This window comes from Protopterus annectens, chromosome 12.part0, assembly GCF_019279795.1.
Source record: "Protopterus annectens isolate FY-2018-M chromosome 12.part0, PAN1.0, whole genome shotgun sequence".
Classification (NCBI taxonomy): domain Eukaryota; kingdom Metazoa; phylum Chordata; order Ceratodontiformes; family Protopteridae; genus Protopterus; species Protopterus annectens.
The window spans coordinates 200,737,828-200,763,328 of NC_056746.1; the positions used below are offsets into that span (position 1 = coordinate 200,737,828).

Consider the following 25,501-nt stretch of genomic DNA (forward strand, 5'->3'; position numbering starts at 1 on the left):
TAAGTCAAGTGTGCTTATGAATGCAGTTGCCTTTTGCTTTTAATATATTTTTGTTAGCTAGCTTGGTGCTGATTCACTCTATAGATAAAGGTGATTGACTTTGTTATTTGCTAATATTAAGGAGTCATTATTCTGGCTTTGCAGGACTAGTATACATTTGGGTGAACGTATGGTTGGTTGTCTGTGGATACAAATAACTGTGTATGGGGGGAAGCATTGCAGTGTGTTAAAAGTAACAGGTAAGCCATCATTTCTTTCATTTTTCAGCTTTGGTTTCATCTCTCAGATGTCAGTCTGTGTAATGAGAGTTTGACACAAGCTTATTTGTTTATGTGTATGTGTATATGTGGGGGGAGGGGCATCCTTAACCTCTGCTATGGACTCCACTTAGTCTAAACTGATACTGCTCCAAGGCATGCAGTGATGGCCTCTAAAGCTTGTGTGATGGCTAGTGACAGTATTGTTATTATTTCTTCAACTTTTCCTCACAATCAATCAATTAATCAATCAATGAATATTTAGAGATATGCATGGAAGAACATTATAGTTTGTCTAGAGGCAGTGTAGTATGATCACTGTTTTATTCAGTTTCTTGACAATGAAACATGAGGCATACTGTATATCTACCTGTGTATCCACCTATCTATCTGTCATATGTATGATCAGTTGGCTATCTTTTGTGGGTAGGGGTAAGGAGACATGCTTTGTACGTATGCATGACAGTAACACGTTAAAACATATTACAGTGGCCATTTGTTATTTTTGTTTTGTTCCACTCTAACATTAGAGATATACACAAAAGGTGGCTGTTTCTTGGGGTAGAGGTAAGGAGGCATATTGAGCATATATGCATGACTACAACAACTTGAAATACATGCATGTGGCCATTTGTTCTATAACTTTCATCCAGGCTAACAACAAATGGGCTTCCAGAAGCTGACTAATTTTTTGAGGCAGGCATGCATTATATAGCTTTATAAAGCATTTGTTTTCTCAGTTTATTGGCAACTACTAGTTTGTCAACTTTGAACATTAAACTTTAGAAACAAAATTTGGTTTTCCTTGAAAGGGAGAAAAAATTAGACTATACTTCTTTCCTTACTCATCATTTTTGTTCAGGCCATCAATGGATCAAACGGTTGGAAAAAATTAAGTCCAAATTGCAATGCAGAGTGTCTAAAACCCTATTACTTCTGAAGGCCTTACTTAATTCATTTGCTTCCTCCACATTTATTACAGTGCAGTTTTGACTAGTCATGGTCTGCTGAAAGGATGATAGAAGAAGTAGAAGAAAGAAAGTAAGAACCATTGCGAAGCAACAAGAAAGCATAATCTGTCTCAATGGTGTGGGGCCAGGATGGGGAGAAAACAAGGGGGCACTGGGGAGTGCAGAGTGGAACCAGCATGCAATCGGGGGGGGGGTGCCATGGAGTCCTTTATCTAGGGTTCCAGTTCTGCTAAAGCCTAGCCAGTTGATTGCAGTTGGGCATCTGAGGTTTATAAAGTCAATCAAATGGTAGAATGAGTGGATACTGTGGCAGCCTGTGAAAGAAATTTACCGATTCCAGATGTTGTTTGCTTACAGGTAAATAAGCATTGATCTGCTGTAGTATAGCTCCAATAACTTCCCATTAGCCCCAGCCATTCAGGTGCATCCTGCCTTACCTTGAAGTCACCAGCATGCATTGATCTTAACATGCTTTGTCACAGAATCTTTTTTAGCGTTTTACTCACTTTCCTTGGTATTGTTAAGCACCGAGCGCTACCTGGCAGTTAGCACAGAGGACTAATGTTCTGACTTCTTAATGAGCTATTTCATGTGCCTAATGTACACAGTTTGAATCTTAACCAGACTGTGCTTTGGGGCAATTGAGAATTTAGCCTTGGCATATTAATGGTTTCCTTGATTGCATGCCTAGTAACTACCTATGAAACCAAGGAATTTCCAGCATATGCTGACACTGTCATATGTTAGACAATGAGTATCACTTGATGGTATCTACTAATGATATGTAACTTTGCCATTCCTTGGACAAATCATGTACATTGTGTTTCTGTACTAAACAAAAGGCCTAAAGAAAATATAATCTCCACAGCCTATAGCTTTGTCAGTCTGGCTTAATTAGCTGCAGTGAGACATATCATATTTTCTTCTGACCCAACATTTTAAAAAGCAGAAAGTGAGAAAATGTTAGAATCACTGGAGTGATCCTAAGTTAACTATTCACAACTTCTAAAACATGGCTGCATGAAATGTCATGGTAACTATTAAGTTTCTGTTAGCTTCTTTTAGCCCAGCTTTTAGAAAATATCATAAACTGGTACCTCCAGGGTTCCACCATGCAGACTTAGTGGTTCATATTTTTCTGTTGTTTTGACTGTTTTAACATGTACCTTACTATGATATTTTCATTTTGAAGTAATAAAATCAGTGACTGCCAGAATGGTTGCATTACATCTGCATTTCTCTGTCTCTCTCTCTCTGGACATGTTGACTCCCCTCCAAGTGATGCATCCGGCTTGAACTTTCATTTCTTGGGATGATAGTGCTATGTTTTAATTTATGATAACTCCATGAATGCAGTTTCTTTAAGTAGCTATAATATGAAGCAGTTATACAGAAAACGACTATGAAGCAAAATTATTTTTTGTAGCCCCCCCCATATGGAAGTGGAGGTAGGACGCCATCCCATAACTTAGATATGTTAATGCCACAGTCACATAGCAGTGGGGATAAAGGCAAAGTCGTAGATTGCTGAAACCAGTTTTCGGCATTACCATTTTCCACCATTGGCAGTTGATCTTATTCTTTTCAGAGAGCTGTGACATTCCCGTTGATAAAGTGCTTACTCATCTTTAGAAGATGCTGTTCTTTTCCATATATTCTAGTTTACAAAGCAACGACAAAAAAAAAAAAAACCTAAATAAGGACTTCCCAGACATTCAGTAAAGGCATTCCCTTACAGTATATCATGAATGTGACACCTACCATTTTGTTTCCTCAACACTTTTGCAGACACTAATCTTATTTCTTAATTTGTATAATTTTTTAATTCAGTAGATACAATTCTTTTCAGTCTGTAAAGTTTCTTTTTGGGATCTAGGCAAATGTTTTCTTTTCAATTGAAGCAATGCTATGACTAATAACCTATCTGCCGTCATATGCTTTTAACATTGCAATTTTGCCTTAGATTTCCAGTTCTATCATTTCTTTAAAGAGTCAGAAATGTGGCTGCTGCCATTTCTCACATCTTTGCCATAATGTAATTTTGTAACATGAAAGGCATTTCAGGAGTTAAAAGTCTTTCCATCTTCATTGATGAAAAATATCTTAGGACTACTATATTGTGATATGGTGCCAAAAAGACTGATGTTGGTAATTTGTATGTCTGTGGTATGTAAAGGCACTGATTGTCATATGACCTACATGGATAAACCATCTTTTTGGAATACGGATAGATAAAGGGTGTTTTACTCAGCAACAACAGCAAAGAGGTGGTCAGGAGTTGCAGTTTTAACACACATAAAAAGTAATTATAACAAAATGTGCAGCGTGGATCTGTGACTTAAGATAAATAGAACTGCTTAAATACATACTTAGTATATCGTGATCGCTGCCTACAAGAAAACAAAGTCAAAGTACTATTGTTTCAAGAGTGATTTAATTATTTGTCTCTTTAATTGTATAGACTGTAGTTTTAATTTTGTTTGTCAAAATGCCACTTTCAAAAATGTTCAAAATTACCAAACAAAAAATGAAGAACAGAAATGCAAGAAATGCCAAAAAATGACTAATTCCACAACAAAAAGCACAGAGGATGACTCAAAACATAAGCACTTTCATCCATAATAATCGTCCTTCTTCAGAATAAACTGTAATCACAGAAAAATGTCTTATACACACGAAAAAATTAAATTGCATAAAACAGTCAGCTGACTTAAATAGATTATCCAAAGCTGTTATTCTATAAATAAGTGATCATAAGCACATTTGTTATATATGAAACTGAAAACAAATGGTTGTCTTAAAAGAAATTTCCATAAAAAAACATTAATTTTCTTAGTCTTCTGGATTTAAAAAAATATTTTTAGACTAATAACACCATTTTGAGCCAGTGGTTTATCAGCCTGCAGTCATAACTTTATAATGCTTCCCTTTCCTCTACTTTCTTCTTAAAATTACCCTCTCTAAAACAAATCCAAGCTTCTCTGGGTTGAAAAAAAAGAAATTTCAAATTTTCAGGATTTTCTAAAATATGTTTGCATAACACAATATTTCTGTTTCTAGTTCTAATTTCATATTGATGTTCCAAATTGTGTTTACTCAGCTTTTGTGTAGTCATACCAAGCTATTATTATGAGAATCCTTACAACGATATATAGCATTCTCCAAAAGTAATGTTCCAAAGAGGTTTCTTGCAAAGAAAAATAAGTACATTTGTAAACCATGCACAGACCACCTAAATCAACAGAATTTGCTTTGGGTATTTATAAATGGCTTTGCTAAAAATCTCTTTCCCAGCTCTTCCAAGAAAAAGAAAGCAGTTGGATGCAAACACCTTCAATTTTTTTAGTGATTTAACTGAACTCCCAACATTAAAGCCATTATATTTTCAAAACACTGTTCCTGAAACTCCACTTCCTGCACTCATGCAATTCATTGCTTTCCACTTTAAATCAGTTCACTGCAGAAGCATTCAGTCAGTTCTAGACAAAAGAAAACTTAGCTAAAAGCCTTCTGACCACATACTGCATCCCACTTTTTGAAAGTTGTATAGCCCTGTACTATCAAAGCCACAACTCTACGTATATAACTTCACTCTAATAAATGGAATATTTTCCTGTAGCTTTAAGCATGCACTCATCACATCCATTCTCAATGCCCCTTCTCCTTCAAATTCTGTTGAATTTTGACCCATAGATTATATTTCTGCACTAGCCAAGACAATAGATAAGTTAGTATACCAGTGATGTCTTGATTATGCACATAGGTGTAACACTTTAATTCCAAACCAGCATGGCTGCTAGTCCATATATAACACACAGACAGCCATATATTCCTTCACCAGCTGAGTCTGTGCTAATATGGAAAATAAATTACTTTTGACAACTTTATCTGTAGATTTGAAATGAGTTTACAAAACAGCAGACCATAAACTTTTGATTCAGAAACTTTCCTTGTATTCGTTCTCTAAAGGCACTATCTTGTTTAAAAATGATCTCTACAGTATAACATTACAAGTTATCTCAGGCAAGAATAGATGGGATATCAACACATTTACTTGTGGTTTCTTATCTTTTATTTTATATCTTTTTTCCACTTTCCTTCTGACCATCAACTTTTCTGTGTCCTCTGCAGCCCCCCCCCCTTTGTTACTGTCTGGGTAAGCTTCATCTATAGGAGCCATCATACAAACAGTCATAATGATTTTTCCAGTTATGGCTCTAGCCCTTTCCTTGAATGGGGAAAGGAGGCTACTGTGCTTTCCCTCTGAGAGTGCAAGTTTTTGTGAACCTGCAATGAAGGCCACTACAAATGCAGTTTGATGAGCCAAATCCTGGCCACTTTTAAGCCTGTCTCCCCTCCTTCAATGGGATGGTAGCACCACAGGATCTAAGCCACCCCGTTCACAGAATAGGCTCATATATCTTCCCCATGCCAGCAGCAGAAGTTTCTCAAGCCACTAATCAAACCCAAGCCATCTGGAACATAGCCAGGGCTTTGCCATTCTTTGCAAGTGGAGCTGGATCTCTCTCTATTTATCAAGTTTTAACATTTGACCTATCAAGACTTAACTGTGCCTTCTGCGAATATTATGTACAGTAGAGAGTCAATTATCCAAACTAACTGGGACCTAGGGTAATTTGGATAATCAAACTGTTCGGATAATCAAACATACATTGAACCGGATAAAAAAACTTCTAAAATCTTGTTTTTTTCTGCTGCAGGGAATACACTTTTCAACCATTCAGCAATTCCAGTGGACAATAAATAATATTTTCACACATGAGCAGGCTACAAGCTCAAAAAACAGGCAGAAGCAAGTATGTATAACATTTACATATTCAGACTTTATGATTTTTCCTATCTGAAAACTTTGGAAGACTGCATTCGGATAATTGACGTTTTTGATAATTGATGTTTGGATAATCGACTTTCTACTTTACTAAGACCTACTAAAACTGGCTTATCAGGTTTCTGGAGTTGCATATTACTCTAGAAGACAGATCTTTAAGTGTCAGGCCTAGTTATGTGGCTGACTTTCTTCTTGCTTTAACCAACAGGCAGATTTGAATAGTTTGTGTCTTAATTTCATCATCTGTGTCTGAGAATGTATATTTTTGAACCACAAAATACACACGATCCGATCCAACAAAAGAACCAAAATCCAAGACAGTCAGGAAGGCAGATCAATGTGATGGTTACAGAAATGATTTTAATATTACAAACATTGAAACTCAATAAAATAGGCTCAACCAAAACCCAATAAACCAGTCAAATGTTAAGCGTGCTTTCACTTAGTAAAGTACAAGGCTTCCTCAGAACAATGACAAAATCAATCAAATGTATTAAATACTTTTCATCCTAATTAATCAATTAATTCTTAAAGAAATCATCCCTACCCTAAGTTTGTCGTTTCAGCTTTTCCCGGTTAGGGTTCGCCACAGCAGAACTCCAGTCCGCTAATGATTGGCAGTAGATTTTATTATGGTGCCGAGTTGCCAGCCCGATGCCCAACCTTCAGGGAAGGCACGCCCATTCACGCATGTCTTTCGAAGGCCACTCGACTGCGGGGAGGACATGCAGACTCCACACAGAAGGCAGTCCAGCTGTGAATCGAACAGGAGAACCTCTTGCTGTAAGGTAACAACGCTACCGCTGTACACCCTAAGTAATGTAGTTATATGTGTGTAGAGATACAAATAATCATATAGCTTTAAAAAATTTGTATTCTTTGTTCAAGATTACACATATTAATAAATTACACTTTTATTAAAAGTAAATAAATAAATATTATTGTGACAGTTAAAATAATGCTGACCCTGTTGTAAAATAAAATGAGTATTGTTAAACATAAAATCACAACTTAGCTTTTTGCAATTTTAAAATACTCTTTATACTAATGTGGTCGCTGAGTCCAGGAGGTCTACCTGCGTCCTTCCTTAACTGCCAATACAGCTCCCTAAATTCAACCCTGGACTCCCAATTACCACCATGAGGGTCAAAAGCCACCTGTTTCACCACTGAAAATGTAATCTTCATGTTATTACATACTAAAGAGTGCCTGTAAAAGGCATTAGATTCCTTACATTTACTTATCTCATAAAGGTGTTCATAAATCCTCCTCCTCAGGGTACGTACAGTTTTGCCTATATAAAAACTGTTGCAAGCACCACAAATTCCTATATATATTAACCCTTTAGTACCACAATTGTAGTGTAGGGAAGCTGCCGTCCTAATACCCCTAGAGGGGATCCAAATTTCACTCTCTTCCAAAATATGATCACATTGATGGCAGGCACCACATTTAAATGTGCCTCGTCTTGACCTAACAACCTTCTATGTATTCTCATCCTTCTTTTCAAACATGTCTTTCAGATTCATACCTCTCCTTTTAATGAAAGAAGGGTATTCTGGAAGATGTAACCCTGTGTCCTCATTCACCTTCAAAATAGGCCAGTATTTTTTAATAATGTTCTCTACTTTAGATGATGTAGTGGAAAAAGTATGTTAAAAGGCCACACCAAATTCAGTTCTTACATCACGATGTATCATCTTATCTGTAAAACCTAAGCCTAATAATGGAAAGGTCTTACTTTCCCTGTTCTTAATAACTTCTTTGGCTAAGGTCTCTATCATGGATTTGGGGTAACCTCTTTCTAAAAAAAGGAAAGTTAAAGTCCTAACCTCATCTAAAAATTCAGCATGGACACTGGTTATTCTTGATGCCCTTATTATCTGACCCTTCACTATACCTTTCTGTTGATAGTGGGGGTGCCCACTCTCAAAATGTAGGTGTGTGTTGGAAAAAGTTGATTTCCTGTATAACGTAGACTGGAAGCAGTTATTCAATTTGTCCTTGTATAATGTGACATCTAAATAATTAATAGTAGAGTCACTTACAGAGTAAGTAAAAGTCAAAAATTCAGTAGAGTGGTTAAGGTAAAACATAAATTCATTAAATTCTCCTATTGAACCATTCCACAATAGACAAATATCATCCAGGTAGCGGGTATAAAAGTAATATAACTTCCTCCAATCTGAATTAAGGATGAACTTCTGCTCCCACTAATAAAGAATACAATTAGCATAAAGGGGGGCACAAGCTGCCCCCATTGCAACACCTTTCCTTTGCTGATATAAATCTCTGTTAAAATAAACAGTTGTCCTTCAAAATCGTTTCTGTAAAATCCATAATCAAATTAATGATGTTGTCTCCTAACCCTGTTTCAGTAAATAAAATTTCCCCAAATCATTCTAATCCTATTTCATGTGGGATACTGGGGAATAACTCAACCACATCAATGGTGGCTAAAAGAGTGTCTGTATTGTATTTGTCCTTTGTTATTCTCCTCAAAAAATCTCACGAATCATTGGTTATATGGGGAACAGAATTTACAAATGTCTTCAACTGGGCATCTACAAAAACTGCTAAAGGCACAGTGATGCTACCAGCTCCTGCCACTATAGGTCTGAATTTCAACTCATTAATCCCTGTATGTGTTTTGGGGATCCCAAATATAGCAGGAACCCTTAGATTTTCAACATGTAAAAAGTTAAAATAACTTCTCATTTATACTACCCTGTAATAAATGATCTGACAAATAGTATTTAATTTTAGAATATGAAATGTTTATTTCGTTACGAGAAACGACAGTGTAATGTTCTGAGTCCTGTAAAATATTATGTATATATGTGTCATATGTGTATATTTTTGCCACTATTCTTGATCTAGATCTAGTCAGATGCATATCCAGTGATTCTGTGCTCTCTGAATTCATTTTATGAAATGATACATTTTGGATTGTGTATTTCTCTTTGTCTTCAAAACATCTTGTGAGTTTGGTTTTAACATCTTGGTATTTCTTTGAGCCTGCTGTGAGTATCACACAAATCATTGACATTTTGCCTTCCTATATTAAATAGCATAGTTTTTAACCTTGACCTTCTAGTAACATTATCTGCCAGAAAATAATTGTAAAATCTTTGCACCTAGTTATGCCATCAAACTTTCTTTATCATCAGTACTGCATACTAGTGACACTGATTGTTTTGAGAAGGGTACTTTATAAAAACACCTTTACTGAAGTGCAATTTACTGAAAATAATCACTGAATCTAGATTTCAGTGACACAGCTAAATACACTTAAATGTTATTTTCAGACTTTAGGTTTACATGAAGAAGCCTCTCTCTATCCCTTTTTAAGTTACAATGTAGTATTTGATTTGAGATTATACATAAAAGAATGTCACACCCAGATACTATTATTCAAACTAGAAAATGCTTTATTTCTAACCTAATTAGCAAGTAGAGCACAACTGATCATTTGGCATGCCCGTCAAAACATATTACACAATTACTACAGCTGCCATTGGTTAAACCAGACCATAATAATCTGTAATTGTGTGCTGGTACTGTATTTCAGTTACATAGCTATCAACTGCATTGCATGTTATACATTAAATAATGTACTAAATGCATGATATAAGCATTGTTTGCTTTATCTCCGCCATTTGTTACTGGGTGCACAGCATTTAACATAATACTTTAATTACAGTCCCATTACATTGATCAGAGTCCTTTCCCCATTCTTTTATTCTAATTTTCCATGGAGGATACAGTTTCCTTGGACAAATAAAACCCACCACCCTTTGTGCCAGCACACATGGCTAATGTTAGGACTCATAGCTGGGTCCTAAATGTACAGCCTGGTAACTCATGATTTATAGACTTTCTGAATAATCTGATTATGAGAATCCTTACAATGATATAGCATTCTCCAAAAGTAATGTTCCAAAGAGATTTCTTGCAAAGAAATATAAGTTCATCTACATCCTTATCTTAAAGGAGAGAATAACATGGATCAGAATTTCTCAGTTCTCAAGCACAAACCATGCACCATATAAACACATTTTCTTGAGTTTTAAAATGTAAACAACACTTTAATCATGCAAGTGTGTCTCAAGTAAACTTCATGTTACATTAAATGTCTCATCTAGTTATTTTATAAAGTAGGAATGCTGTCTAGTTCACCTCGCTGGATTAAAAGCAGATTAGTAATTACTGTCATTATAATCACAGTTCATCTTTAGGTAACATCCTTGTTTTAATTGCAAAATGCCTCATTTTGCTACAGTTAACTAAACTAAACTTCATTGCAGTGACCATGCCTAGTTCCTAAACTGTGGGAGTCCATTCCTCTTTCAGTCAGAGACGTCCAAAAGTATTAATTTCAGACAGCAGCTGAAGGAGCACCTCTTCACCCGAACAAAGTGTAGCTGCACTCACACGTGTCACATTGCATGACTCCTGCAGCTACGGCACACCTATTTATCTTTATGTCATCATTCCTTATCTCTTCTTGTTATCCCCCCACTTAGTGCCTCTCATTCATCCTACCGCTCTCTTCTATTTGAATCCTCTCAGACTTCCTCTCCTTTCTACTCCTCGTCCGTCTGCATGCCTCTCTTACCACTTCTCTGTCTTTTCCCCATGCTATCCTTTCCTGTAACTATTTTTCATTCACCTCTTCTAATGTCTTCATACCTCTCTATATAACATTTTGTTAATTTCTTACGTGATCCTGTTCACCAGGGCTGTGTCTGCAAATAGTCAATCAAGATCAGTGCACTAGCCTGATAAATAAATATAAATAAAATAATAATATATAAAATAAATGAAAACATAGTAGGTACATCTGTCACATGACATCAAGTTAAACATTACAGCTCCAGAATTACAAAACTTTAGAGATGAAGAAAAATATATATCTTTGTCAATGCTGTTTCCCTTCACTGAGGAAATTTACCCTTGAAGTTGTTTCTTTAACTTGATAGTATTGAATGTGCTTTAATTTTATAATTTAGTAAAATGCAGATTCAATCATTTTAACTGGGTTGTGCTTCAGCACAAAAGTGATTTTTTGAGATATACGGGCTCATTCTGGATTTGAATTTTTCTAATATTTGTATGTCGTATAATAGCATTATAATTTGGATGCAGAATGAATGCTCCTGTCTGATTTCCAGCATAATTTAAGAGTTAAGGTACATGCTCTTCAGTATGATAATCACAGCAATGTAACTGTAACTCTTATCTCTTTTTTCATCCAGTCAGATAAATCTTATTATTTTGCCAGTTTGTCCCTGTTTTTATTTCCTGAGGCACAATTCTGTTCATTCAGAAAACTGGGTTTCACCTCTTGTCACAAAGCATTGACCTTAGATAGCAGAGATTTGCCCGTATTTTTATTTTACTTGCTTCTGTTTTATTTCCATGTTCTTAATATTCGCTGTGCATTACTGTACTTTAACAATTATACCCACCCTTCTGTTAGAAGAATCCCTTCCCCACAGTTATCTTCACTGTTTCAGCTACAGAGGTATCTGGTTCTCTACATTGTCTTACATGTGATACTGGACTCTAGGTACAAATCGAGCTGTACAATCCTAACTCTTGAGATATGCCATAGCTACTGGGTAGTGCAGCTGTGGGCTGTACAGGCCCTTTTAGCAAAACTAATAAAGCTCAGATTATTAAGGCCAGGTTCCAAAAATGTAGGATGTACCAATGCTGTGTTCACTAAAGTCAAAGCATTGGCAGAGATGCTTATGACATTCACCTTAATCCAGGTCTAGCTTATTCTCATTCTAATAACCAATATTCATTAGACCCAGCCATTAAAAAAAACTTATATACCTAAACAAGCCTCTGAAGTATCTACATGCTTTTCTTAACTTGTGTACTGCTGGCATCTTGTGGTCTCTGAAATCCACCTAAAGCCTCATATCTGAGGTAGTGAGGTTACGATATCTGGGTACTTATTTTTAGATGTGATTGTATGCATAAAGGGGCTGGGGGCATTTTGGACCACATAATGGAGTTGCTAAGCTGTAGTCTCAACTCCATTGATTAACCCATCCCACTTAACCAGCCAACATTAATAACTGAAGGCACCTTGGATTGTATTTCTGAAACACTGAAATTAGAAACTGTTCTAAATGGAGAAATAAATGTGTACATGACTGGGTGTTTATTTGTCTTTTGCTTGGCACCAGTAAACGGGCAGGCATGTGAGAACATTCAACATTGCATTCCTGTTCATATCCAGTGAATCTGATATACTTGTATAACCTTTCATTAAATACCTGCTATCATTTTATGATTTCCTGTACCACTGTAACTTGCGGGGGGGGGGGGGGCTCCCATTTACCCTGTTATCTTATAGGCTGCTTAGATGTGACTTATGCCTGGCCTATAGGGCACTCTATGACCATGGCCTAATGGAAATGCTGCACATCCGCAAGTCAAATGGCACAAGAGTCACTCACTCTAGGGATCTCAACCTAGCCTGTGACATTAACAGGACATGTTGGAGAGACAGATATGTTTCTCAGAGACTGCTGCATCTCTGGAATAGACTTCCTATTCATGTAAAACAGAGCTCCTCACTGACCCTACTCAAACACAAACTGGATAATTGTATTGAAAGCTGCAAATTTGCCCCTGGGCTGTCACCCATGTCTGTCATGGACAGGGATGGCTAGTGTTGATCGCAGACATGCTCTGTTCATACATTTGTTCTGCAAATTACCGAAAAAGAACAAATGGGAATACTTGAGATTAACATGACTAGGCTTGTAAATGTTTTATGGTCACTAGTCTATTAGACTCACTTGTTTTATTAAAGATCTTTGGGATACAGCAGACTTCTGTATCTTGTATCTTGGATGACCACATGACCACAGAATTAAAATTAAAATGATTACCAGGTGCAAATTATGGCACACTACAATAAGAACAGTTAACTTATTTCTGTTATTGCCTACAAGCAGTATCACAAAAAATAAATTCAAGCATTAAGGACAGATAAAAGGTATTGCAACAAGAAAACTTGTATACATTCCTCTCAACCTCTTAGTGCAAGAAATCTGGACAAAGCCTGACAAAACAGGGGACAAAGGCATACAAATAGGGACATATTTTAAATATTGGTATTCTAAACTTAGAAAGTTGCTAGAGTAATAGGGTTTGTGTTAACATACATTTTATGAAGGTTCTGTAGTCTAAAACTCAACCGTATGCCATTATTTAATGACTTCAGCCCTCAGATCATCCCAGTGATTTATCAGAAAACCACAAATATTATGAGGAATAGACTAACAATATGAGGCAAAAATCTGGACATTCTGCAAAAATCGGAACAGTTGAGAGTTATGCTGAATATCAAGAAAAGAAAAAAAAACTTCATTCTAAATAAGCTAACATGTTAAGTATTTCTGAAAAGAGTTAGACGTGTGCCTAACTCCTGGTAGAAAATGACTTTTAAAGATTGCATACAGCAGTGTCATGGCTGATAAGTTCAGAAGGAATTTTCAGTTACTCATGCAAGGGTATGACCACTTAACAGATTTAACTATTCCTAATATTCAGCAGACAAAAGTGAGTAAGAATCTCATAGAGAATTTGTTTTATGAGAAATAGAGACATCCGTGTTACATCCCTAAATGTTGTCTACAGCTTGCCTCGCTTCATGCATGTCTTTTAATCCCAGACCGCTAAAACGCAGCACGAAAATGTGTAATTCCTGCATAAAGGAATCGTTTCTATTACCAATACATAATTAAGAACATCCAATGCAGTTAATAACTACCGAGAAAAAAAACTGCCCCAAAGCAATTGACTGACTGACTGAGTTTATATATTAACAAATAACCTCTTGTGAAATTTCCAACATAGTTTATATAGTGATCATTGTATCTTTGGTTCCTGTAAGAAGTCCTTAGGGAAGGATTAAATAAAGTTTGTGTGGATGGAGCCACATTTTTTGCACCTTCCTATTACTCTAAAATCCCTCTCTGCTGCACCCATGCACTGATATTCTTAGTTCTGGGAACAATGGCCTAAACTAGGTTTCCAGCTCTCTGTTCATGATAGCAGAAACAGCTCAGCAGAATGGGAAATGCATTATTTTAGCCTTTTCAAATGAAGAAAGGAGCGCCTCTTGTTTCCAGTTTGGGCTGCTCCTAGTTTGTGTTACTGCAAATTAGATGAGAATGACATCCTGCAGAGAAGTCTAGCTCATCTATTTTGTGGGTGATTCGTCTCTTATTTGTATAGATTATATTGCAAGTTCTGCCTAAAACAAGCTCAGAGCAGTCTTGTTGTAGTGAGAGAAAACAAGCCAAATGCAAAAAGAGTGTGTTGCTCCACAGCTTGGTAGAACAACCAAATAAACAAAGCTTGTGCACAACACACTATAGTATGCTTTCTGGCACAAACCATCGAAGAAACAGTCAGTTCACTAAACTGGAAGGTGTTATTATTGACAACAGCTTATCATTTCACATGCAAATAATACAAGAAGGTGAACCAAATATGGCATTGTCTGTATAGGGTTAGATTATACCGGCCCTTAGAATTCAGACTAAAATTGAGAAATGCTTTTTCATATCTTTGGATTAGCAACAGACACAAATCTGCCATTATTGCTTAGCTCCAGGTTAATGTAAGGCCTATAACACTATCACAGAATTTGCATCAGGTCCTATATTAGTGACACAATTTTGCCTTGAGTTATGCTTGAAAGTGAAATATACACTGAAAAATTAATTTGCACACTGGCAATACCTAAAAAATGAGTAGCACTTTGTGAATTTAATGCAGGGTTTATTTTCTAAAATGAATACCTAGGGGTGTTTTTGTTTAAAGGATTCTCCCCCTTCTCACTCCTGGTACTACTTTCTTTTTTTTTTTATCTGCAGTAGCTGATAGTGGTTTAGCTATTAAAAGGAGAAAAGGCATTCAACAATTGTCTGATCTCTGGCTGTCTTTTGAGAAGATATATATGTTTTCTGTCAAAAGGTGCAGAGCTTTGAAAAAATTCTCGATTCCTTTAGTGGAATTTGGAAAGGTGCATTATCATTTAGAATAAAATAAAGCTATAGAAAACTTGTACACAGCAAGAACTGTAGTGCATCATATTTTTAGAAACCCAAATTCAAATGCATCCATTAGTAATTTGAAAAAAAAAACACATCTTATTTTGTTTTAATCCTGTATTATTTTTGCATTTTCATATTCTTTTCTACTACAGCCAGCAAAAGAACATCCCATTGTGAAGTACCTAATGATCCAGCATTTCCGTACTGTCGTGGTAAAGTTGAGGTAAGACCTCTTTCTATGGTAGCTGTCTAATTAGCATTTTGTCTGTTTGACTGGACAAGTAAGATCATTCTTTTTCTAAGCCAGAGCTCTGCTTATCCATTAAAAGCATTCTTGCATCCTAATTCTGCTGGTAATTTCTGACATACATCAATTCCTCCTGTATTATTTCCAACAATCCAACATGTCTTCATAGTATCCATATTTTTGTTTTATTTCTTTGGCCAAGCTTGTCCAGTGTGCTGCTTCAGGGCCATAGTCTGGCCCCTGGACCCATTCTGTCCAGCCTTCTATTCAGTCTGTGAAATCACAAAAGGACACGTGTAGTTTTGCCCATTTACCAGCTGTTACTGCTGCAGGATTCTGAACTCCTTATGTACATAGCTGACTATGTTAATTATTATTAGTTGGACCAGGCAGGGCACAATGTTCTGAAACTCAAGATCATAGTATCATAGCATCATAGATCATCACTAGACTATTGACCCAGAGGTCATTTCAAACATAACTGTTTCATCCCAATGTAATACCATAAATACTCTAGTCAATACCCAAAACAGTATTTAGTAATGACTGCACATGTCAGAGGGTTGTGGGCACTATCTTCTTCTTCTTCATTCGGCTTTTCCCGGTTAGGGGTCACCACAGTGTATCACTTGTCCACTCATGATTGGCAGTAGAGTTTTACAGTGTTGAGTTGCTAGTCTGGTGCCCAACCTTCCACGGAAGGGACACACATGCATGCAGTCACCCCTAGGGCCAATTTAGAGTGTCCAATCCACCTACAGCATGTCTTTGGGATGTGGGAGGAAACTGGAGCACCCGAAGGAAACCCACCTGACCACAGGGAGGACATGAAGACTCCGCACAGAAGGCACCCCAGCCGAGGATCGAACCGGAGAGCCTCTTGCTGTGAGGCAACAATGCTAACCACTGCATCACTGTGGTGCCCAGTTGTGGGCACTATCTCCGATATGAATTTACGGTGCCCCACCCACTCGTCCAGGTTCCTTTTGAACAGTGTCATAGAGGTGCTGTGCTTCACATGAATTGGCCACCTATTTCAAAGAGTGGCAGTCACTGGGAGACAAATCTGTCCCTCCAGCACATTCTATTCAAGTCGCAGGCAAGGCAGGCTCTTGTACAATGCTGATGTAAGATGTACAATAGCTACTCCCATATTTATGACTATGAGTTCTTCAGTCACCTTCCCCTTTATGTCTCCTTGTGTGTATTTGTTTGTGTGTGTGTGTGTGTGTGTGTGTGTGTGTGTGTGTGTGTGTGTGTGTGTGTGTGTGTGCATGCACATGTGTGCATGTGTGTTGGGGGATGCTAACTGGTACAGTTCTTAACTCTGGAGTAATGAAGTGGTCCTGTATCTGTTTACCTGTATACCATACAAAGACTACCTCTCAGTGAGTGATGCTGTACTGACAATTACAGAGGTCTAGTGTGAACTCTGGAACTATGTTCCTATCCATCCATCCATTCACAACTTCTTTCCCATTTTTGCACATGGGGTCAGGGTGTCACTTTAACAGTGACAGTCACCTATAGGCAAAGTTCAAACCACCGGGTGGCTAGCCCTGCTGCGGATATTCCTTCACACCACACACTTGCATGCACACTCACACCTATGATCAGTTTAGAGTATCCAACCCAACTACTGCATGTCTTTGGAATGTGGGAGGAAACTGGAGTACATGGAGGAAACCCATGCAAACACGGAGAACATGCAGACTCTGCACTGAAAGCACTCCAGACAAGAATCAAACTGCAGAACCTCTTGCTGTGAGGCAACAGTGTGATTTGCTGCACCATTGTACTGCTATATGGGTCCCTATCAGAAGATCTAATGCTGAAAAGGGTTAACCCTACAAGATCTAGGCTGTAAGATCAAAAACCAAGCTGCTCAAAATGAACAAGAAAACCACAACACCTGATTTAATATAAAAAACATAAATAAATAATATATATATATATATATATATATATATATATATACATATATATATATATATATATATATATATATATATATATATATATATATATATATATATATATATATATATATATATATATATATATATATATATATATATATATATAGTAATATCTTTCTTTCTCTTTATATATACGGTGGATATAAAAAGTGTACACACCCCTGTTAAAATGCCAGATTTTTGTGATATAAAAAAATATGACCACGATAAATCATTTCAAAACTTTTCCTACCTGTAATGTGAGTTATAACCTGTACAATTCAATTGAAAAACAAACAAATCTTTTAGGGGAAAAAATATAAAAAATAAAAAGACATACAATAAGCTGGTTGCATAAGTGTGTACACCCTTAAACTAATACTTTGTTGAAGCACCTTTTGATTTAATTACAGCATTCAGTCTTCTTGGTTAAGAGTCTATCAGCATGGCACATCTTGAGTTGGCAATATTTGCCCAGTCTTCCTTGGAAAATGGCTCCAAATCTGTCAGATTGCGAGAGCATCTCTTGTGCACAGCCATCTTCTGGTCATCCCACAGATTTTCTATTGGATTTAGGTCTGGGCTCTGGCTGGGCCATTCCAAAACTTTAATTTACTTCTGTTGAAGCTATTCTTTTGTGGATTTGGATGTATGCTTGGGGTCATTGTCATGCTTGAAAGGTGAAATTCCGCTTCATCTTCAGCTTTCTAGCAGATGCCTGAAAATTTAGGGCCAAAAGTGACTGGTATTTGGAACTGTTCATTATTCCCTCCACCTTGATTACAGTTCCAGTACCAGCTGAAGAAAAGCAACCTCAAAGGATTCATCATGCTGATGGTGTTCTTTTGGTGATGCAAAATGTTGTTTTTGCGCCAAACATACCTTTTGGAATTGTGGCCAAAAAGTTCAGCCTTGGACTCATCAGACATAACACATTTTCCGACATGCTTTTGGGAGACTTGATGGATTGTTTTGCAAATTTTAGCCGGGCCTGGATGTTTTTCTCTGTAAGAAAAGGCTTCTGACTTTCAATCCTACTCCACAGTCCAGACATATTGAGAATATGGGAGATTGTCGTCACATGTAGCACACAACCAGTACTTGCCAAAAATTCCTGTAGCTCCTACAGTGTTGTTGTAGATCTCTTGGCAGACTCCCTGACCAGTTTTTGTCTTGTCTTTTCATTAATTTTGGAGGGACGTGCAGTTCTTTGCAAAGTCACTGTTGTCCCATATTTTCTCCACTTTTTGATGACTGTCTTCACTGTGTTCCATGGTATATCCAATGCTGTGGATATTTTTTGTACCCTTCTCCTAACTGATACCTTTCAACAATGAGATCCCTTTGATGCTTTGTAAGCTCTCTGCGAGTCATAACTTTTGCTGTAGCAGCTAACTGAGTAAATATCAGGAAAACCCTGCTAGGACAGCTGAACTTTATTTGGGGTTAATCAGAGTCAAAAGGTGCTTCAACAAAGTATTAGTTTAAGGGTGTGAACACTTATACAACCAGTGTATTGTATGTTTTTTATTTTTTATATGTTTTCCCCTAACACATTTGTTTGTTTTTCAATTGAATTGTAGAGGTTATAGGTCACATTAAAGGTGGGAAAAGTTTTGAAATGATTTATTGTGGTCTCATTTTTCTATATCACAAAAAAGCTGGCATTTTAACAGGGGTAAGTACACCTTTTATATCCACTTTAAATATATATATATATATATATATATATATATATATATATATATATATATAGTTTCACATTAGAATCTCGAATTACTGAAAACTCGAACTTCATATGGGAGAGACCATATGATCGAGTTTTCAGAAAGTCGAAAGTCTGAACTGACATAAAAAAAAAAAATATCCAAAGACATCGTTTCTGCAGGGGGGCAAGCCCCCCCTAAACCCGCCGTGCTTAAATATACCATCTCCGTGATTGCACTATAGTGAGGAAATGGGAAATCTCATATTCTGCGCTTCTGCATATGACATGGAATGGGAGATTTCCCTTTTCCCCACTGTAGCACAATCTTGGAGTAGGTATATTTAAGTAGGGGGAGGTGTGGGAGTGCAGAGAGGCTTGCCCCCTGCAGAAACGATGTCTTTGGATATTTTTTTTTTTATTTCAGTTCAGAATTTTGAGTTTCTGAAAACTTGATCATATGATCTCTACCATATGTAATTCGAGTTTTCAGTAATTCAAGATTCTGAAGTGAAACCGTATATATGTATATATATATATATGTATATATATGTGTGTGTGTGTGTGTGTGTGTGTGTGTGTGTGTGTGTGTGTGTGTGTATGTGTTAGGTTTGTTCCAGCTATCTTTAGTGTATTATCTGCCTGACTCTTGACTCTTTTTAAAGTCAGAAGGAAGAGCACTTACTACAGGTAAGTTCTGTCACCAAGTTTCTGTCAGGGGTCAAAGACAGAGTGCTGCATCATTAATTCTACTGGGAAGATGAAGACCTCTGGCTCCAAAGTCTACACTCTCAGCATTCACACTGCATTAGGGTATGTTTCAGTCTCTGGGAATTAAAAATCATTGCAGCTTCCTTCAAAAATCATAGCAGAGAGAAAGTGGAGCACTTTCTTATTTTTCAGAAAAAGAGATTATAGGTCATATGCTTCATGTACTTAGGGATAGGGATTCTTTGTGCTGCCTTACTTTAGTTGTTTAATAATTTGCATAGCATAGCCTTAAATAATGCTTAGAAAGGTGTAACCTTATGAAGAAATCAGTAGATATCAAAGCCAACAGAATATGAATGTGCATGATAGAGCAGTTCTTTCTGTCAGAGGGGATCGGGAAGGGGTGAAAGCAGGGATACCAATGATACTGTAGTGTTTATCTGCATTCACCTATTGCTTGTGTGGATTTATTTACTCTCTGAATGACTGCAACTTCAGATTTTCATACAAGAGAAAACATATGGACCTCTTGACATGTTTAGTTTACTCTGAACATAATTTCTGCCATTTCAATGACAATGACATTACTGTATTCTCAGAAGGAGCTTCTTGAACAACAAACTGCTAATTGTATTACTACTACATAGCACCATAGGCCATAGCTACTTTTCATATTTGATTCTCTGTTTGGCTTCATTCAGGTTCCCAGTCATACATCATATGTTTGAGAAATACATTTTTCTAAATGCCTGGTAGATACTAAAAGGCTTAACTTTCATGAAGGATTTTATGTTTTTTCTGCTTTAAAGACAAACACTGAGTGTTTTCTTTTCTGTTTGCCAGATGCATACTTTTATTTAAAAATGCATAGTAAGAGTTTTACTGTTAATAAACTGGGGGATCAAGCTTGGAAAGTCAGGTGGACAGGCAGAGCTCGGAAGTAGTAGGAATGACAGATATGGGTAGCCGGAAGGAGGGTTAATGATGGAATGACAGGAGTGAGTCTCACAGTAGGGGATTCAACTACCTGAGGAGTTAGACGAACTTGCAAGTCATAGTATAAAGGTCTAGTAGTAAGAGAAATGGTTCTAGGACTGATGCTAAAAAACAGGTAGAGTTGACTGAGGTGGTAGAAGCAGGGAGCACCCATATGTAATGGCCATGTAGGTGCAATGACGTAGCACCAGGGACTATTGAGGAAGCCATCATGAAAGCCAAAGATACCATTGCAAAGTGTTGACATATAGAGAACATGGTTGCCTTCTTTGAAGGACTGTCTTGCGCTCAAAACCAGCAGAAGAAGAATGTGCATGATAGAGCAGATATTTCTGCCAGAGGAAACAGGAAGGGAGCATGGGTACAGGGTAATTGGTGACTGGGGCAGGACTTGGGAGAGGGAAAATTGTTAGATGTATGTAAGTTCTGCCTCATTCTAGAGGGGGCAAGGAAATGAGCTTGGGTATAGGGTTATTGGTGACTGTGGCAGGATTTGGGAGAGGGAGAATTATTAGATGTGTGTAAGCTCTGCCTCAGTCCATAGGGGGCAGTGAAGGCAGCATGGGCACAGGGTAATTGGTGACTGCGGCAGGACTTGGGAGATGGAGAATTATTAGATGTGTGTAAGCTCTGCCTCAGTCCATAGGGGGCAGTGAAGGCAGCATGGGCACAGGGTAATTGATGACTGTGGCAGGACTTGGGAGAGGGAAAATTACTAACAATGAGTAAGCTCTGCCTTAGTCCAGAGGAGGTAACAATGTTGAAAAATGACCTGGAAAGGTACATTAAAATGAAGGGAAGATATTGGAAAAGGTAAATAGCTTCAAATATCTGGGAGGGGTGGATGAGGAGAAGGGAAGTCTGAATGAAGTGGTCAAAGCTAGAATCAGAGGGGCTACAGCCAACTGGCATAGAGTGTCAGGTGTAGTCTATGACAGAAGAATGCCAACAAAGCCAAAAAATAAGGTGTACAAGACAGTGGTGCAACCAGTACTACTGTATGGTACAATAATCTGTGCAGTAAAGGCAGAGCAGATGAAGAAGCTAGAGGTGATTGAAATGAAGTTTCTGAGAAAGGTAGTAGGATGCACTCTGTGTGACAGATGAAGAAATGAGGACATAAGAGCAGAAGCCAAAGTAGCTCCAATTGCAGAAAAGATTAAAGAGGACAGATTACAGTGGTTTGGACTCGTGCAGAAAAGCAGAAGACAATCTGGTGAAAAAGATTTGGGACAGACAGGAAGAAGGTAAGAGGAAATGAGGAAGTCCAGCAAAGAGGTGGATAGATTGTGTGAAAGAAGATTGGCGACAGTCAGGCATGATTGTTGAAGAAGGCAGGAGTGTGGCATTGAATTGAGAGAGTTGGTGGCAGTTAACACGATTCCCTGACCCCATGTAGAAAAATGGGAAAAAGGGGCTGATGATGATGATGATGATGATGAGATGGAGGTAGTTGCTCAATAAGTGGTGTGAGTAGCTTAGTATTTACTTAACAGTCAAAAGATGATTCACTGAATTACTGGGCTAATGCCCTAATGAGACAAAGAGAAAAAGGGTGGCCTTGGCTTTCCCTTTTACATCTGTCTGCTGGTTTGAGCAATGGCATTTTGGATTTTGGTTTCTGAAAGTTTTTAATCCCTGGAACTTTTTATATTTTGGGGATACTATTGTTGTCATGTTGGTAAATTAGCTATTGCTAGATTAGGGTACTGTAGAGTATGCACATTTTTCTTTTTGTAGAAGTGCCAGGACCTGACAGGCATTGGCTGGTATAGAAAGTCAATAATTCTACGCTGTGTCCCCTTTTATAGGTACAAATGAGATAGCTAGAATGGCAGGACTGTTGTACATGTGAATGGATTCTTCTTCTTGTACTTATCTCAGCCTTTTCCCTGGGTTTCCCATTTGTAAGGGTACGGTTTAGATCCATCCGAAAGTAAGAGGAGGAGAGGTGGTTTATTTTTTTTATAAAGGATATCTTTATCATATAGCTGCAGTGTATAAATAATTTTAAGTGTATTGTTGGCTCTTCTAGGGAAAGATTTTGTTGGTAATGTCCCATATTCAGTAATGCAAAAAAGGAAATATCTTGTTTCCAGATTACATTATGCTATATACAATGATTAGTGATTTTATGTGTACTTTTGATTTGAATGCCTGAAGGGAAGTTTTGAATTATTTTATTATGTTAATCCCGGGATGGTGAGAAATTTGATAACATTTACTGACCAGGATGATGTATTCATGTCATATACTATTACTTCATGGAATGTATATTTTAACAATGCCTGCATTGTTTACTGCTTTTAGTAATTACTGTGCTTTATTTAAGAAATACATTAAAAACAGTTACACCATTTCCTAATGGAGTCCAGTAAACAAGGATTAAATGCTAGTCTTGCAGAAAAACCTAGACAGAATGTATTGAATAAGTTACAGAAAAAGAAAATGGCAGCAAACATCTTCTTTGGTCCACTATTGTGCATTTCCCCTAAGGGAGATCATGAGAGCATGAAGAAATACAGCAAGAGACTAGGACTGTAAATCAGAGGTCGAAGAAAGATCAAAAGAAAGAGGCTATAATAATGCGGTTTTATCACAAGTCCGGCAAAGGTTGCCTAAAATTATGGAAAGTTAAAAGAATGTACTTTTAAAAGTCACACATCAGATACTAATGATAGAGTAAGGAAAGGTAAAAGAATTTACTTTGCATCCACCTATACTGATGTTTTGTATAAAGTACAGCAAGTGGCGAGAAGAAACTAGAATAAGTTAAAATCTAAGGAAAGCATAAGGAAATCTGCACTTAAGTATTTGGGATTTTCATATTGCAGGGCATGAAATTTGTGTAATGCAGCTAGTAGCAACATCCTTTTAAAAACCTTCTTTTATATATATATATATATATATATATATATATATATTTTTTTTTTTTTTTTTTGGTACTTATTGCAACCACATTCGTACCGCCTCATTTTTTTCCATTCTGCTCTTTGTAGTACAATATTTTCGTGCAAGTGATAAAGTCCTTGTACTGTTGACAAAAGCACTCAATTTGAACATTAAATGGAGGTTTCTTTATTCCTGCATCCTCTGTTATTTTATTCATTTTTTAGTTTTGAGTTAGTTATAATGATACATTCAACAAGTAAAAGTGTAGGCATGTACAGTGGAAAGCATAATGGTCGTGGTGGTGTTTTGGTAATGGAAGTGTGAGTTGGAGTAACGGAGCCAGTAGAAGATGCTCTGCCACTACCTATAACACATTAACTGTACGAATTTTCACAGTATGTCCAGATTTTCGCTTCAAAAATATGGTCTGTTCCTCATAAATTGTTTTCTGGCTAATCACTTGGATAATCTGAGGAGTAAAATTACTACATAATGACACACACTTGATTTTCTGACTTCATACCATTTAGAAAATACATTGTAACACAAGACATGTTATTCTAGCTACTATCTAAGTTTGTAAGAGCACTGTTTAAAGTCTATCCCTATTTTTGGCCCTTCGTCCCACAATTATGTATGGTTTTGTCCAGATTCCTTGAGTTAAAAGGTTGAGAGGTATGAATTTATGCGAGGTGGTGATTCTCGTTTTAGAAAGGAAAGGTTGACAGCTATGGCTATCACTCCTTACATATCGAGGTGTTTGTAATGTGGTTGCGATAATATGCAAGTACCTTTTTGTTTTTTTTTTAAAAGCATTTTGCATTGTGATTGTTGTCCGTCTCTTTCATTGCATTCCTTCAATGCATATAACAGACAATATTTCAAATATACACACCAAAAACCTCCATTGTCACATTAACAAAACGTGTTGGTGAGATAGATATGTAAACAAACACATTTTCTGTTTTTTTACACAATGTAAATACTTCATTAATTGACAAATTTTCATTTTTACATACTGTGCAGTCTCCATGCATGATACACTTGTTATTTCAGCACTGATTGTTACTACAACATTTTATAGTTATGTGTTTATGCAATAATAATACACTAGACTCATGTGAGGCAATCGCTTCTTACGTTCAACATTTGATAACTGCAAAACTAAATATCAAGATAAATTATTCTATCTAGTCTTAATCTCAAGTTTGATTTAACATTGTTCCTTAAATAAAAGCAGTTAAACACATACATTGACTATGCACAACATAATTTGAAATCAGGAATTAATGAGTGATCATATTACAAATTTTAACAACTAGACTAGTAACTTCTCACCTTGTATTGCAGTCTACTTTATTAAATATATATAAATCTTAGGTACTTTGTTCCATATCAAATTCTTCTTTCATTACAGAATCTTATACAGCTAATTATTTTGCAATGGAGCTCTGTTTCTAATCTCCAGTATTTCTCATGTCCATGTTTGTAATTTCTGTAGTAATTTTTTACATCTATTCTTGGTGTTTTGTCATTGGTTTTCCATTTTCTAGTTATAGCTTTCTTAGTTAATATCACAACTAAAGATATCAACCTCTTTAGTACATATTATTTTACATCAACTCAGCAAAAACATTATTGTACTAAGTTTAATCTCTTCCAAGTACAAGATTTAACATATTATTCAAGTCATTTTTGTAGTGAAGCATATCTATACAGTCATTGAATATATACTCAAAGAATCTCTTTTTGATTCAAATAATCACATTGTATGCCTCTTGTTCATAAGAACATTTTTTCAAGTTCCACAGGGTATAGAAATATTT

General features: G+C 36.7%; 1 protein-coding gene across 5 annotated transcripts in view; it reads left to right on the top strand.

Annotated features, from left to right (window-relative positions):
* The window catches only part of LOC122816448 (alpha-1,6-mannosylglycoprotein 6-beta-N-acetylglucosaminyltransferase B-like), a 950,232-nt gene that overhangs the window by 167,764 nt on the left and 756,967 nt on the right, over nucleotides 1-25,501 (top strand). For all 5 annotated transcript variants that reach the window (XM_044089252.1, XM_044089250.1, XM_044089253.1 and 2 more), the window contains one exon: nucleotides 15,319-15,389. In XM_044089252.1, the coding sequence (XP_043945187.1) occupies nucleotides 15,319-15,389 (71 nt within the window). The remainder of the gene's footprint in view (nucleotides 1-15,318; nucleotides 15,390-25,501) is intronic.